This window comes from Enhydra lutris, unplaced genomic scaffold (assembly GCF_002288905.1).
Source record: "Enhydra lutris kenyoni isolate GAN:26980312 unplaced genomic scaffold, ASM228890v2 scaffoldscaffold61, whole genome shotgun sequence".
Lineage (NCBI taxonomy): Eukaryota > Metazoa > Chordata > Mammalia > Carnivora > Mustelidae > Enhydra > Enhydra lutris.
The window spans coordinates 10,085,693-10,101,570 of record NW_019154145.1 but is presented as its reverse complement, the minus strand read 5'-3'; the positions used below and the strand labels follow the sequence as shown (position 1 = coordinate 10,101,570).

At 51.2% G+C, this 15,878-nt stretch overlaps 1 protein-coding gene across 5 annotated transcripts in view; it reads right to left on the bottom strand.

Moving 5' to 3' along the window:
- Window positions 1-492: 492 nt before the first annotated feature.
- LOC111158599 (CUGBP Elav-like family member 2) overlaps window positions 493-15,878 on the bottom strand; it is a 321,671-nt gene continuing 306,285 nt past the window's right edge. For 2 of the 5 annotated variants that reach the window (XM_022520724.1, XM_022520729.1), the window contains exons 10-13: window positions 14,232-14,351; window positions 8,781-8,978; window positions 4,111-4,254; window positions 493-908 (exon numbers count right to left, since the gene is read on the bottom strand). In XM_022520724.1, coding sequence (XP_022376432.1) covers window positions 781-908; window positions 4,111-4,254; window positions 8,781-8,978; window positions 14,232-14,351 — 590 coding nt within the window. In that variant the 3' untranslated portion in view covers window positions 493-780. Of the gene's footprint in view, window positions 909-4,110; window positions 4,255-8,780; window positions 8,979-13,853; window positions 13,878-14,219; window positions 14,352-15,878 lie in introns of all 5 variants that reach the window. The other 3 variants (XM_022520725.1, XM_022520726.1, XM_022520727.1) reach the window with 3 other exon arrangements.

Below are 15,878 nucleotides of genomic sequence, written 5' to 3'. Positions count from 1 at the left end.
ATCTTTCAAGAAACATCAAGTATTTTCACTCATTTTTATTTTATTTTTAAACCCTGTAGCTTTAAGAAACAGATCTCTAAATCTTTTTACATTAATCCTTTCTAAAAACTAAAATAAAACAATAACAAAATAGACAACCAGTGTAATAATCTGACCGATAAATGTCATGTTTCTTTGAACCCTAAAATAATATCCTACTTGTTAAAACAAACCAAATGTAGTGGAAAGACGTTTGTATTGTTTTAAGTGCTTCTCCTGGCTTCTCTCTCGTGCTATGCCACCACCTTAACCTCTAAACGGTTGGCGCCCTCCTAGGGGGTGGGCGCGGACAGGAGGGGTGAATTCTCCAGGCAGTGCTCTGGGGCACCAGGGGTCTCAGAGTTAGAATTGCACGTTAGCCTTTGTTTGCCTTTTTTAAACTCTCAAGATGTCATTTATTCATGTGTGTTTTTCTTTAAAAAAAAAAAAAAAAAGCCAAAAAATGAGAACAAAACAGAAAAGGTAAAAGGAGATTCAAATTGCAAAACAAAGGAAAATACAGTGGCACAACTGGAAGAGGAGTTTTACTCGATAGAAACAAGGTAGCCCAAGTTTTTAATTATGGCGAACTGGGTGGGGGCATGGGGAGGGGACATGGAGGCCTTATTGTAAAAATAACCGTCTCTCTTGGTAAAAGTTGGCAATGTGGTCCTCCTCTGCCTTTCCTGTTGAGAACAGGCTGGCTTGTGGGACTTACCCTAAGAAAGCTAAAATAAGAGCAGGGAGCCTCTGGGGTTGGGATCAGTAAGGTTTGCTGTCGTTCTTGGAGCGCTTCAGCTGGACCTTCAAGCGTTTCATGCCAATCTGAAAGCCGTTCATAGCCTGGATAGCAGCTTGTGCGGACACCGGATTGTCGTAGCTAACAAAGCCTGGAAGACACAAGGGGAAGGACACGGCGGTCACCAGGGAGAGGCAGGGGAGTAGATGGGAAGGAGCAGGACATTATTGGGCGGGGGGGGGGGGGGGGGCGGGGGGGGGGGTGGGTACGTGGGGGGTATCGTGGGCACGTCCTGTGGGCTCGGAGCATGCTCAGTTCTCTGGGGGTGCCGGCTGTGGACGGGCGGGGTGTGTTTTACGGCCACCCCTGGGTACGTCCACTGAGAAGCGGTGAACAAAGCTGGTCGGACTGGGAATTTGGGATCATGAGAGCAAACCCCTCCTCTGTGAAAAGCGAAATCTCAGACTCTCTGACTCCTGGTCTGTTTACTGATCTCAGTCAGGTCTGTTTGTGTTGGAATCCTTCTGACAAAACCCCTGGTGCCTAAGTAAGTGTTCCCAGAGGCGGAGGCATAGATACTCTGGGGCTTGCAGGGTCCCCAGGGGCTCGTGTGTCCCAGTCAGGTGCAGTTTAAATGCAGGGCTGGTAACCGCCCACTGCAGAGACGCTTTCATTCCAGTTCTCCACCTGCACCCACACAGCCCACACCTGCTCGACTGCCGGATGGGGTCCGTTAGTGAATTAACTCTAGGGTATTTGTACTTGATTTTTAACATTGTGGAATTCTGAGAGGGACCTAGGGACCCAAGGGAAATGCTGGCCCTTTCTCATTATATCAACTTCCATTTTCAAAGTGCCACTGTATTCAGCAGACTGGAAACTGCCCTTATACCCCCTTAGAATAAAGAGTCTGAACAGCTTAGGGATTAAGAGCCATCCTCACAGACTTCCCAGTACCTTTCTCTGTACTGACACCACCAAAATGGCAGGGAGCGCATGCTTTTGAGAAAGAGCAGTGACGGTCTGCAAAGACCCAGAAACAGAATTCTGATCGCAGAGTCTGCTCTAACCCGGGGGTGGGGTGGGAGGGGACACACAGCTTTCTGCAGTTAATGCCCACGTTTAGGGGTTGAGGTTGTGCTGTCCCTACTTCTGGTGTTGAAGCGATTACACTGGGTGAATTTCCCTTCTCAACATCAACTGTTCAGAAGGTTCTATACTAAGCTTCTTCACCTATCTGCTAAAGAGCAAATCCTTTACAAACTAGAGGAAGAAAAGGACATCAGTATATCTTTAGCAGAGTTCTCAGCTGATAAAAATGAGCATATGGTATAATGCAGAAAAGCTTTCCGTCGGCAGGCTGAACTGCAAAACGGAACAGATTTTTACTAAATCTAATTCCCAGTGTGTGTGCTCTCAAATCCAAGATTTGGGCTCTGATTTTCTCCTTTCCTTCTAGGTCTTTATCCAGAAGCAGCAAGATGATTAAAGAATGGAAATGGGTCAAGGGTGAAATGGGTAACGAAAGCTGGCCAAGAGGTGAGCATGAAGGAATGGGCTACCGAAGACTAGCAAATCTGGGGACCCCCCCCCCCCAGATTAGGCCGGCTCACTGAGAAATGTAGGTTGGGATGCTGCAGCTTTTGATAAAAACGGAAAACAGCGCAGAGTACGAAATACAGTTGCTGACAGTCCTGGGTGCAGCCTGCGTTATTACACTTGGAGGAGTGGTGTGTGGACCGATATCATCTCTTTTCAAGGCACTAAGTATTTTTCTCAAAATCAGACCCTGAAGCACAGCCCCTTTCCAATCTCCAGATAAGCCCAGGGCATTGCTTAGCGATGAGTAAAAGTCTGGCCCAGAACCTCACGCAGGGCAGCTCGGCATGGTAAGCTCCCACCGGGTGCACACCCCCCCCCAGGGGAACAGCTCCCTTTCCATTTCACTCGTTGGTGAACCATCACGGGGGAGGGGAGTATGCGCTTGTCATAGCTGTGACAGTGGAGACAGCCTTTCCAGTTGGGTAAAAACTGACTTTCAGTGGCAGACATACTAATTCCCCTAACAATAGAGGCTTCCGACCTTCCCGGGTGATGGCACAGAGATTAGAAAGACATGACGATAACGGGGTTTTAGAAGCCAAAACATTCTCTTTACACCCAGTGCCCATTACCAGTAGCCAGATGCTATGTTTGAGTACCATTCCTACCACCTTTGATGTTTTTCTCCACCGCGTTTAGTTCTCTTTGTCCTTCCTCCGGTCCGCATCTGTTGCACTGTTTCGTGCTGTTACGGCCTACCACCTACATGAATTACTAGATTGGAGGAAGGAGGAAGGCAAATGTTCGATCTCAGACTGGCCCAGAACTTGCCAGGCAGGTAATCTATAATCTGAACAGTCTAGCCTCTAAACCACTTTGGAGACTAAAGGGGTTCAAAATGCAAAACAAGAAATAGATTTAACGAATGCTCTGTGCACCTGCTTCTAAAACATGAGGGCAGGCAGAGAGTGTGCCTTCCCGGGGAGCACAGACTGCCTCAGGAGGCAGAGTCCGGGCTGTGTGAGGAGAGAGGGCATGACAGCCTAGGCCACGGAGGAGCTGGGTTTTTCCAGCGTTCTCTGAATGCCTGCATTTCCTGGGCTCTCCGTCCACTCGGGCAGGCTGTGCAGAGCTCATCAGCCCAAATCCCGGCTCCCGAATCAGCATAACACAGCATTCCACGGGACCGTGACAGACACCAGCTCCCTGTCCTGTGCTCCGGGTAGGGGGATATCTGCAGTGCTGAGGGTGGCCTGGCTACACCCCTGCTGTGAAGGGACGGGTCTCACTGAAGGTTTGTGAGAGTGCGGGCAGCCTCCCCGTACAACATGCTACCTGATTCCACAAATGCCTGACGCCTCCCGAACATAGAAGGCTACGGCATCCGGGGCAAAGTGTCTGCAGTGCCGCCCTGTAGCAGGGCAGCCCAAACCACCTCCATCTGTTGGCTGTATCTCCACCTGCTCAGGTTTGTGGTTCCAGCTGTGGGGCCTGAAGAAACCAGTGCTGCTCTCTAGTGAGAGAGAAGTGGATGCACATAGTCTGACGCTAGTAGCACAGCACACAACGCTACCTAACGCACGGGCATTTACTGTCGTTTCCCAGATGCTTCCTTTCTATAGCCCCTTCCTCTGCTTTGGATTAAATGACTTTGCCCGATCTGCTCACATGGATCCAAAAAGCCAAGAAACAGCACCACCCAGGGAAGGCCCTATCTGGACTTCTCGAATATTTGCCATTTACGTTTTCCTTCCCGTGCCTCCTCATGTGGGAATTTACTGTAACATTCTGGCTTGGTTTCTTTTGCATACCAAAGCACTTGCTCAGATTGGTCTGTTTGTCAATGAAGACTTTAGCAGAGATAACATTTCCAAAAGGCATGAACATCTGCAGAATGTCCTGGTCTCCAAACTCCTGTGGAAGGTGGTAAATAAAGAGGTTTGCACCCTCTGGACCTAAAGAGGAAAAAAAAATCAGAGTAAGGTATTCTTCGCTTCTTAGTTCCCAAGGCCTCTTCTTAGGATTGCTTTAATATCAGGCTAAGCATTGCCTTTCTCTCTCATACTAGAAGGGAAGGAGATAGATGGGTAAATGTCAAGTGCTGGGATGTCTTTCAAGACAGGAATCATCCCTCAGATGTTCCTGATTTCCAAAGACACTGGTCAGCAACAGGGTCTTTTCAGGGATCATCTTCTGTGGCTCACATTTGCTTAGTGTCCAGTGTCTTCTTCATGGGGGTGAGGGTGGCCCCCGTGGGGTAGAGGTGGGAAGGAGAATGCAGGACTGGGTTTTTCCCGGGTGGCTGTGTTTTGTGGTGGTATGTGTATATACGACCTCTTGGAGCTGAGAGTATCCTGCGTATTCTAGCAAACTGTAGCAATTTAGAATAATGGGTATAGCAGTAATGTTGCTTGGATTTCTCAATCATTTACCTAATTATCCATTCAGTTTTGATTTGCCAAATCTCTTAACACACAGTCTAATAATCATTTTTATTAGAAATGACTGGCAGTGAGTCAAGGCAGGAAAAAATAGGTCGTTAGAGTTTCACAGCTGTGATAGGAATTATACCCCTGGGGATTAGCCTTGGAAATGAACGCATGAGGTACAGAAGCTAGTCAGAGACCAGGCTCAGCCATGCTTTTCACGCTCAGCCATCACCTTCCAGAGAAAGAGGAAGAAAGGGCAGAGTACGGAAGGTCCTCTTAGCTACACTGGTTAGAGAGGTCAGCTCTCCTCCTCGTCTGCCCATCTCATTCCCCTCTCTCTAGCCACCTGCACGGAGCCATCTCAAGGTGAAAAGGAGGGAATCTGAATGACCTGATGCAAGGTGATCATCCAACTTGCCAGGTCCAAGGCTGCCTGGGGTCGTTACAGATCGTCCCCCCCCACCGCTGGCCTGGGGAGGCCCCAGGGCTGGATGTCTCTTGGATGTTCAGCGTTCTGGGAGGGAAGGGGGCTCCCGAAACTGGTGAAGCAACCTTGGCAGTGGACTCCTGCACCCTTAACTGGCCTCCGGGGGAGGAGCCAGGGCAGCCCAGGGAGCACCTGCACTGCGTTCCTGCAGGGCTGAGTGTGGTGGCTAATATTTGGGTCTAAGAAGAGTAAAGCTAGGGTAAGAATAACTTTGTAAAAATAAAAGAGAGGAAGCATCTTTGTAAACAAGAGTCAAACCAAGTTTCTTCCCACAAACGTGTGGGACTTTTCCTGAGGAGGTCTTCTGGCGGCAAACTTCTGAAGCCACAGAAATGAAGCATTTCTCGGTTAACCTGACCACTTTAACTTTGTGTGTTGCTCACAATTCCCATGGACATACCCACATTCTAGTGCCAAGGAGGCAGTCTGTAATTCAAGGGACACAGTTGCAGGTCTTAGGTCCCCAAATGTTTCCTGGTTTAAAAAAAATTCTTAAGGGGCGCCTGGGTGGCTTAGTGGGTTAAAGCCTCTGCCTTCGGCTCAGGTCATGATTTCAGGGTCCTGGGATTGAGCCCCACGTTGGGCTCTCTGCTCAGTAGGGAGCCTGCTTCCTCCTCTCTCTCTCTGCCTGCCTCTCTGCCTACTTGTGATCTCTGTCTGTCAAAAATAAACTCTTTAAAAAAAATTCTTAAAAAAATCACTTAATATGAACAGGTGCAAAACTGAAACACCGGAAAGGGTTGTACAGAGCCCCACTGGGCCAGGCCCGGCTTCCGCAGTATGTACCGGGCAAATCTGGCACCACCCAGATTGCGTGTTCCTTCTCAATAAAAGATCCACATGTACAAATGAGGATTTATGGGACCACTCTCAACTCCTGCAGCCTGGGGAGAAAATGCAATTTAATGCACTCTGTCAGATTACTGGCTACACCTGGATAGTTCTTGCATTCTGGAATGTCGTGCGTTCCGATTGTATCTGTGCCACATAGGGGGGCCAAGAAAATAGGGAAAAGGTCAATCTAAGGAGACTCTGTCCTCTGTTCACCATTTTCTCAGGTAAAAGTGCCACCAGCATCTCCTAGCGTAGACCCCCCAGTTTTCATCACACAGAAAGAGTATGATTTTGCAAACTGCCAAAATTGTGAACACTAAAATGAGAAAAAGGTGACTCGATGTGGAGAACCTCTCTTCTGTGCAATGAAGGCGGCTGCTGCAACAGACACCAAGGGTAGAAACACAAGAACACGTTTTTGAGGGGCTCACCTATGTGTCCGCCTCAGCCTTCCCTTTAGTAAGAACCTGCTGACAAATATGCATTCCTCGGATCTCTCCCAGTACCTGTCATTTTAACTTACTGGAGTTCTCTGTTAGAGTGTTGGTCCCAGCTGGCTGGGTGCTCCCATTTCCCATAGGGCACCAGGTCTAGCATAGAGTACTGGGGTATCTGTGGCCAATGGCCAGCACCCCCCCCCCCGCCCCCCCCCCCCCACTGCTTGGTGGCCTTCCTGAGGCTCTGCCTACTTGTGTGTGCGTGACTGCCTCCCGCAAATCAATTAGAGATCAGAGGCTATTCAGGAGTGACAGGAAAGGTGGTCAGCTTTTCTGGATTGAGGTCAATAGGGATGCCATAACCCTTTAGCTGGGGAACGTATCAAAGCTGCTTTAAAATACCACCACCAAAGCCAGCCCGGCTCATTTTCCTGTGGGAAAATACATACTAGGGTACATGACTAAGTGCATCAACCTGACTTTCAGCTCTCTTAACTAAAGGATAAAACTGTGGAGCAGAAAATCTAAAAATCTGTTTAGCTGTGGAATTCATTTTTTTTTCCCCTTCCCAGTATAACCTGCTTTGAAAATTGTATTGTGGTTAACTGATACTAAGTTTAAATTTCTTGAGCACACAACTGGGTGAAAGGTGATCAGAAGACAGGTATGAGAAGGTGGGAGATGATTAAAATTGCTAAACCAAAAATACCACCACCACACACACACACAAAAATCAAAACTAAACCATGCTGCTGGTAGCCCCAACACTTAAATGTCAGTGATCCTGGGCTGGCCCCGTTATTCACATGAATCCTAGAGGGTTAGCTCCTGCACAGGCAATCCCCCAAAGTCAGGGCATGGAAATGTGGGGCGGTGGGCTGCGGTGAAGCAGCAGAGAAAAGTCGTCTCAGGGCCCACACTTCATCCTTGCACCAGTGCACGGCGACTCCGCTGGTGGCTGGTGTTTCTCAGCGACAGTCACGTCGCCTGTGCCCAGGCTCTGCTGGACAGTGAAGTGGCCAGCATTCTTTAAGAATCCTGTAGGGAACTGGCTTTTATGCTCTCTGTTAAGAATATCCTGTCACAGATCCCCCTCCTGCCACAGTCACCACGGTAGTCAGACCCCAGACGGAGGGACCTCCGTGCAGGTGTTCCCTCAGGAAGGCATGGGATTTAGGACTTACTTAGGGTCTCACATGCTTGGGGAAACACAGTTGCCTGAGGATCTGTACAGGGTTTTAAAAAATCTACAGTAGCCGTCACAGCGAGGAGTAAAGAGAAAGTTGAAATAATGAAGAATTTAGATTTTCATGTATCTTTCATTTTTAACGATCCCTTATTTACAAATGGAAGCAAGACTTTTTTGCTTTACAAGAGTATCTTTAAAGCTCTTGTCCCTTTTAAAGTTCACAACTTAAAGTTAAAATATTCTATTCCTCTAGAACACCGTATTTAAAGTATGCAGACAAGAACATTTTGGAAGTGTAAGGTGAAGGGAAAGAAGGGAAAGAAATTTGTAAAAAGCTCCTCAGCCGTACTTCCTCTTCTAGCCTCTTCTGCCACACTCCCAGCAGGTGCGGAAGAGAAAAAATACCATGTGGCAGAGTTTGCTTTAGAGCAATTTCTACTAAGGAGAAGAGACCAAAAGCAAGAAAGGAAAAGACATGCTCTCCCTCTTCGGACTGGCTCATTAACTGTTTTATAATTAGCTTGAATTTATTCTTAGCCTTAACCTCCTGAGACTCACTCTGCCTCATAGGCAGAGAAGCCCATCAGTCACGCACTCTCTTCCTCAGGAGACCCCCGATTCCACAGACCCCCCTGATCCTGCCGGGGGAGTCCGTCCTTACCCCGCCGCCGTCGCCTGCCAAGAGGCCAGCCAGCCGGCGGCAGGGCGGCGGGACGCCGAGCTCCCTGCGACATGACATGCCTGGGGAGACCCCGGCTTGATGCGGCAGGGGAGGCGTCAGGGACGGGCCCTGCTGACCCGGGCGGGGGCTCCCGGCAGGCTTTAGGGGCAGCGGCCACTAGTAACTGCGCGGAAGCTCGCAGTGCGGGACAAACACGTCTGGGGAGGTAAATTAAGAGACTCGCGGACCGTGGCGAGATAAAACAAGTTCAAGTCCGAGGAGAGGCGGCGATGCCGACCGCTGGCTGAGCCGTGTGGGGTCTCTCGACAGAAACAAGCCAGGAGAACCCAGCCCGGGAAGAGCGGGACTGAGCCACTGGCTTCCTCTTCGGCCTCGCGGGCGCGCTCGAGGGTCCTCCGCCCCCCGGGCCGGGCAGGCACCCACCTTCCTTCTGGCTGCCCGCGGCGCTCTGCTGCTGCAGCAGGCTCTGGCTGTACAGCGTGGGCAGCGCCGCGGCCGCGTACTGCTGGATCCCTGAGTAGGCCTGCGTGAGGGCGTCCATGGTGCCCGCCGTGCCATTCGTCAAGCCCGTGGCGCCAAGTCCTCCGTTCAGAGCCGCCATACCTGAGAGCATTTGAGCAACTTTACAAAAAACCCAACAATAGAGAAGAGAAATAGCACTTTTCATTAGTGCTTTCCGAAGGAGGTCAGAGAGTCATTTGACACAAGTACAACAGCAAGTGCATGCAGCCAGCACAGCGACAGCCCGACGCGACGTGAAGACGCGACTGCGACGTGACGGGTCGTCACAACGGAGAACACACAACAGGACCCGAGAAACCCCTGCGCGCGGACGCCGCCCCTCCCGAGGCCGGCGAGCAGACGGCACGAGGCGCGACAGCGAGACGGCACACGGCGGTTCCATGCACGCTGCTACTGGCAAGAACGCGCGTCCTTCTCAAAGGAAGGTCTCTCGGGGCCGTGCCCCTGCGTGGACGAGGACGTGCGGGGCGGGCTGCGAACAGCCGGGCACCTACGTCCGTTCCCTGGGCGCTTGGAGGAGCCATGGGACGGCTCGGGGCTTCGCGGAGAAAGGGACAGAAGCGCTCTCTCAGCAGGCGGATGAGAGGGTCCCGGAGGCAGCTCTGTCCCCAGGGAGCCCGTGCGCGGCCACTGCCCCGCCGGCCCTCAAACAGCTGAGGGAGGGCGCCTGAGACTAGGCCCTTCGGAAGCATCGTCTAGCCGAAGCCGTGAAGGCACAGGACAAAATGGGGACCGGACCCTAACTGCAGGAGAGGCTCAAAACAGCACGGGGCCAAGGGCGGCAGCAGCAGACACGTGCCGCTACCAGCCCGTGCCCCGACCGTGTGTTCCAGGTAACCGGCTCGCGGCCATTCCCGCGGGGGAGCTGCTGGCCAGCACGCTGAGGTTTCTTCCTGTCGCCTGGCTGCTCTCTGGCTCTAGAATGGTTGCTGACGGTGCCCCGAGTCGGGTCCGAACAAGCAGCACTTTACAGAGTGCGGACCTTCCGAGGAGCTCAGCAAATGGAAGCGGGGACATCATTGCCTTCAGTTGCCCTTACGATTAAAACATTTCCAAAAGAGATCCGACTCTGGGAAGAACTCACTGAAAACAGGAAGGAAACTCTTGAATGGATCAGGGCAACTGATTAGGGCTATTAAGATAGCAAAGATGACTAAGGGAAACACAAAACCCGACTAAGTGAAAAACAAAACCCGGCCAGAAGCCTAACGAGGGTCGAGGAACCAGATGAGCTCGCTTCGAAATGATCGGAGGAATCCAACCCGGGTCACCTGGGCGCCCGCCCCAGACCAGGGAGCGGGTGGGGGTTCTGCTTCCTCTCAGCGTCCCTCTGTCGCTCGGAGACCTCCCTCCCTCAGGCTGGAAGGGCTACATACATACAAGAGGCCTAAGAGCAGAGGAAACGCGTCGGGCCTCAGGCCCGGTTTTCTTCCTGGGGGCTTGCGGGGACAGGAGCGGGCACTGGATGAAGTTACCCCGCGCGGCCCCGGGGGTGAGCGGCTGAAGGACAGGAGAATGGAAGGACGGGCCTCTTGAAACCCGAATCCCTGCGGGCAGATCCAGCAGACACGCAATAAACTGACGAGGTGCCGGCCGGCAGAGGTCCTGGGGACTCTGCTTCACGTTTAACTGCGAAGGAGTCTGCGCTCACCCCAATAAATGCTCTTAAAGAGCTTGCCCCAGTGTGTCCTAATTAAACAGTCCCCCAGACACCAGCTAATCCCATTTACCCCGCTCAGGCCTCTCTCCTCCTCCAGCCTGGTGTTCTTAGGGCTGCTGAAGGGTGGGGAGTAACTTCGCTTTTCTCCTTTCAGTCTTAGCCTCATCTCCCAGTATTTGTGTGAATGCAAAGAAACAGCCTTGTTCTTTTCTAGGGAGGGGAGGGTGTACGGTGAGTCTGGAGAGCCCGGCACAGTTCAGTGCTGTTGGTTTCGTTACCGCCGGGCTGTGCGCAGGTGCTGGGGACACAGACCAGCACGCCATGGGGCTCGGCGATGGGAAGCCGGATCCCTGCGCAGGAAGGAATTCTAGCGGGAGAGTGAGCGGGGCCTTGCCACTCTACTTATACCCCGCGGCGTGAGAGTCTAGGTGTGCATCGCAGCCTACGGAGCTGCTCGGGGCACTGCTGAAGATGGGCGCTCGGCCGCCAGCACGGAATGGAGCTCCATGTCTCTAGAACCTTGTCGGCTAAGGGCCTGGCTGTTTGCAGCCCCTGCCACGTAGGAGCCTTAGGAGTGTGCCTCCCTGGGCTTTGCAGCTTCACTGGAGACCAGACACACGGCTGGTGTTTCATTGAAGAGGTCACCGGGGCCCCTGACTCCCTTCCTCTCCAGTACTCTCCCCGCCCCTTTTTAAATCATCCAGGTCAGGTGCATTTTCTGTTCACCTTTTTAATTGAAAAAAAAAAAAAAATCTGCCTATCAGTGGAGCTGCACAGTTCAAACCTGTGTTGTTCAAGGTCAACTCTATTTCCATGAGCACTATTCACCAAGTGCTGGTTATATTCTGACAGTCCTAATTTTAAGCACTATGTGGTAAGCCATTTGGAAAAACGATGTGATCTGAACAAGGAAAAACAAGTACATCACCTGACCTGTATTTCAACACATAAAGTTAGATACGGACTCTTGAGTGGACATATCTGCAAAAAATATTTTGTCTTAGTTCAGATGTACAAAACATGTCTTAGATACACAGCATGTCTGGGGAACCCTCAGATAATCCAGAACTGAAAGCTGTGTTAGGGAGTCACCCATACGCCTTACTTCTGATCTTGACAACTTTTGCTTTTAGCTTTAGGCTTCCACTCTACTTTTTTTAGCCCCTCCATTCATGAATATATAAGGGGAGAAATGGGATATCGAATTTGAGTTTAACTGAGTTACTTGTCTTCTAGCTAAAACTTTATTTTGGGAGGAGGAGAGGGGCCCTTTGGCAGTGAAGAGCGTAGTAACATTTACATAAAGATGAGCTAATTGGGAATTAATTGGATTCCATCTGCCTACATTCTTCCTGGCTCCTTTGTCCATGGGAAAGAGGTGGCTCTATTTGGACAACCAGAGATTTCTCTCAGTAGCGAGTCATTGTTCCTGGGATGGAGTAGGGTAGGAAACAGCAGTGATATGGAAGCTGTGGCCAACTATTTTAGGAGCTCCCTCTGTTCCGGTGACCTCTCGAGTACCTTGAGAATCATCCAGTGGGACCGACAGCATGATGGCGTTCAGGCAGAACGGCCTGAAAGAGGATCCTCTATGTATTTCAGATTCCTCTTGGTAGTTGAGAAAATAAATACCAGCTCTGAGCCAATGTTGGGCTTGTTAAACAGCTCTGTGCTAGTAACATTTACCAAATCAGAAGGAATGTCGTTTTGTTTGTGATTTTCGTAAATGAGCAATTAAACATTTTCCGGGGTCACACCCTCCCATAGGGGCTATCTGAAATGACACACCGTCTCCATTCCCCGTCAGCTCTCCGTACTTACTGTGCCCCAATCGCAAAAAATTTAGAAAACAAAATTTAAGCCTTTTGTCCTTGCCAGAAGCAAAACTGGTGTGATGTAGAGCCCACGCAAGAACTAGTCCTGGTTTCTCGGCCTTTCAACAGAGCCCCTCTCTAGTCCCTCATGGCACCGACGGGAAACACCAGCAAAGCACCAGAGACTGGGATGGAGAGAGACAGGACCACACAGACAGGAGGACAGCACACAGCAGTCATGAGCACGTGCTGAGGAGGACAGCCATTCCCACTGGCCTGTTACTTTGCAGACCAAGGACAGGACAGGCAGGCGATCAAATCAAAGTCCTTGTTTTAGGGGAACTAGGTCCTGGGGCAAGAGAAGCAGCATGAAGGGGTGTGGGCAAACACACTTGTCTGCAGCCGAGGGGAAGGAAGTGGGTTGGAGCGTCTGCAGAACAAGGTCAGAAACAGGAGTCAAGGCAGTGAGGGCTCCTCCTGGGCCGCTGGAAACTGGGGAGCTGGAGGCAGTTTTACTGGAATAAAACATTCTGTTGTCACATGGTTCCCACTTCATGTACTATTTGCTAATCAAGACTGTCCCATCTGGAAGGAATCATCTTTTTCTTGTTTTTGGCCTATGGTCTGATAAAACTCAATCCCACTTTCTGTTTTTCCCAGAGCATCTGAATAAAAGAGTTTAATAAAACTTGAAAATCTGTTAAGTTCTAGATTTTTTTTTTCAATAAACTACAAGGCATTCTTTTTGAGATTTTAAAGTATATAATCATTGGGGTTTTCTTGTTTTTAAGAAAGTGTACCATCTGATCACTTCTTAAAAACTGTTCCCTGCTAGGATCATGGCTGAAACCAACTTGCCAAGGACCCCTTTCTGAAAGACGGTGACCCCTTTCTGAAAGCTGAAAGTGGGCAGCCATTGGGTTGCCCGGGCTGCATGGTAAGTCACTGGGCCCCCAAATCAGAATCTCTTCGGGCTCTCCTAGGCTGGGCTACTCCCAGCTCAGGACTGAACTGAGGGAAAGGCAAAAGTCCCTCTCTGTGGGCAGAGGATCACTTTCCCCCACTGTAGGAGCCAGTGCCAAGCACAAGGCTAAAATAGGACTTATTCTCTGTCTGGGGCCTGTTCCAACACACCCCCCAAACCCTCCTAAGATCCAAAATGGCAGAAATGGGCAAGCCGTGCAGGACAGAACCTGGAGTTCCTCACTGAGTCCCTAGCTTTCAGGCTGAAGGGATTCTGTACGTCAGCTGCCCGGCTCTGCCATGCTATGGTGACATTCTCTTCAGAGAGGGAGGTGCTGCGGAGAGAGTCCTGTCTGGGGGTGTGGCCGGCGGGGCTCCACACTCCTCTCTATTTCCTTCTTTCCAGGGCCTCGCTTTTCCTTCTCTATATATGTCATAGATCTTTAGAGCAAGAGGACACCAAGGAGATCATCTAATCCAGAACTTTCAGTTTTCAGGTGGGACTCTGAAACCTGGGGTGGGTGGGCCGGTGTTTGCTCAGGAGTTTTGCAGTTTTGGGAACTGGACCCATGCGTCCTGACTTCTAGTTCATTTTTCTAATAAAACACACTGCCTCTCAGAAGAAGAGACCACAGCAAAACCCAAACCACCCTGCTGTGAAACCTGCACCTCTCTGTCAGCCCCAGGCGCCTATGGATGGATCCACACTGGGAGACCAGGCGGGGAGGGGGGCTGGTTTTGGAGGCAAAGTGAGCACAGTCAGCATTTGCCTGGAACGGCATGCGCTCCTCCATCCCAAGTTTTAGTTCTTCCCGTTCCCTCTCCTTTGCAGGTCATTACTGGCTGACCATTCGCTGGGGAGAATTTGGGGGAAGGCTGTCCACCAGAGCAGCAAATACTCACTGTTTATGGTACCTGCTAGTGCATTAATATTATTCAGTCCGACAGTGGCTCCCGCCAGTCCTTGCAGAGTCCCAAGAGAGGTCAGAGAATTCATGGCTGCACCAGCAGTGGAGTTGGGGGTTGAAGCCGCCACTGAAACACAACACAAGACAGGGAAACGGGGAGAGAAAGCACAAGGTGAGTGGAAGCCAGCCGGCCTGGAAGGTGATGGCCCTCACCGTCGCGGACGGAGCACTGCCATGAAAGACGTGCGGGACCGCGCTCGTGGCTGCTCCGACCGTGAGGTTTGGTGATTAGAAGAGGCCGTCACAGCTCTGGCCCGTCGGTGGGTGAGCTCCACGCTTGTGGGCCGGGTGAGTCTGCGAGGGGGCGGCTGTCTTCTGGGGCAAGCCCCATTAGCTGCAGGAGGAGCCTCCGTCCTCCAGGCTGGGGACTTACCCAGGTTCACCAGGGACCAGCACGTGGGGTGGGGGCACGGGGGGGTTGGTAAGTGACACTTCTTGGCTTTCTCACTGTTTTTCTCACTGTTTCTGCTTCAGACTCAGCTTTTTCCTTCCTCAGTGAAATTTCGAAAAAAAAAAAAAAAAAAAAACATCTTCCTGAGTTTGACAGAAGACTTTAGGGCCCAGGTGGTGGTGGTGACAGGGTGAGGAGGGGTAGGAGACGAAACCACTTTGCCCCAAACTGTCTCTCTCTTAACTACCCACCCTCCCCCCACCTTTTAGGTTAGCAGACTTATTTATCCTGCTCCAGTGCACAGTTCATGGGTTTTCATCTGTCCGCAGGGGTATGTGGCCAGCGCCACCACCTAGCAGAATGTTCTCACCCCCAAAGAAACCCAACCCCCTTAGCACGCATTCCCCACTCCCCCCTGCCGACACGGGCCCCCACTCGTCTCTCCCTGTCTCTGGGTTTGCTTCGCCTGGATAACTTCACATAACGGGAATCATACAAATCGTGATCTTTTCTGACCGCTTCCTTCATAGCAGAACGTTCCCAAGGTCCGTCCGCACGGCACGAGTCGCGGAGCTTGAGCCCCGTTCTGACTGCTGAGTAACACCCCGCTGTACGGAAACGCTGTTACCGGCTGACCCGCTCACCGGGCGGAGAGTGTACGTGTCGACTTTGGGGCCGTATGAACGATGACGCTGGGAGCACCCGCGAACGAGCGGTCCTGTAGCCGTATGTTGTCTTTTCTCCTGAGTGTGTGTATCTGGATCTTCATCTCTACACACACCCAGGAGGGGGATTGCGGGGCCATAGGATGAAGTTATGCTTGACCTTTTGAGGAACTGCCAGACTGTTCTCTGGAGCAGCTGCACTCCCTGTCCCTGCTGCACTGACAATGGCTTCTGCAAATAGTATTTCAAGTATCTTACGTTGCTGTACAGCTGTTTGCTTTACACTCTGCCGACTTTTTCCACGGATATCACTTCCCTTCATCCTGGCGACGGAGGGTAAAAGCTAAACTGAACTTCAGCCAGTGCTAAAAGCAGCACCTGGTCCATTTCTGGCTGTGAAATCTAGGATGGCCCGGAACTTTATCCATCCTTCTGGAATGTTCCGGCTCAGATGGAGCTCATCCTTGTTCTGCCTTCAGAAGCCACATACAGAGCATTGCTTGAAATGCACCCTGCTTGGGAGCCCTTCCGGATGAGC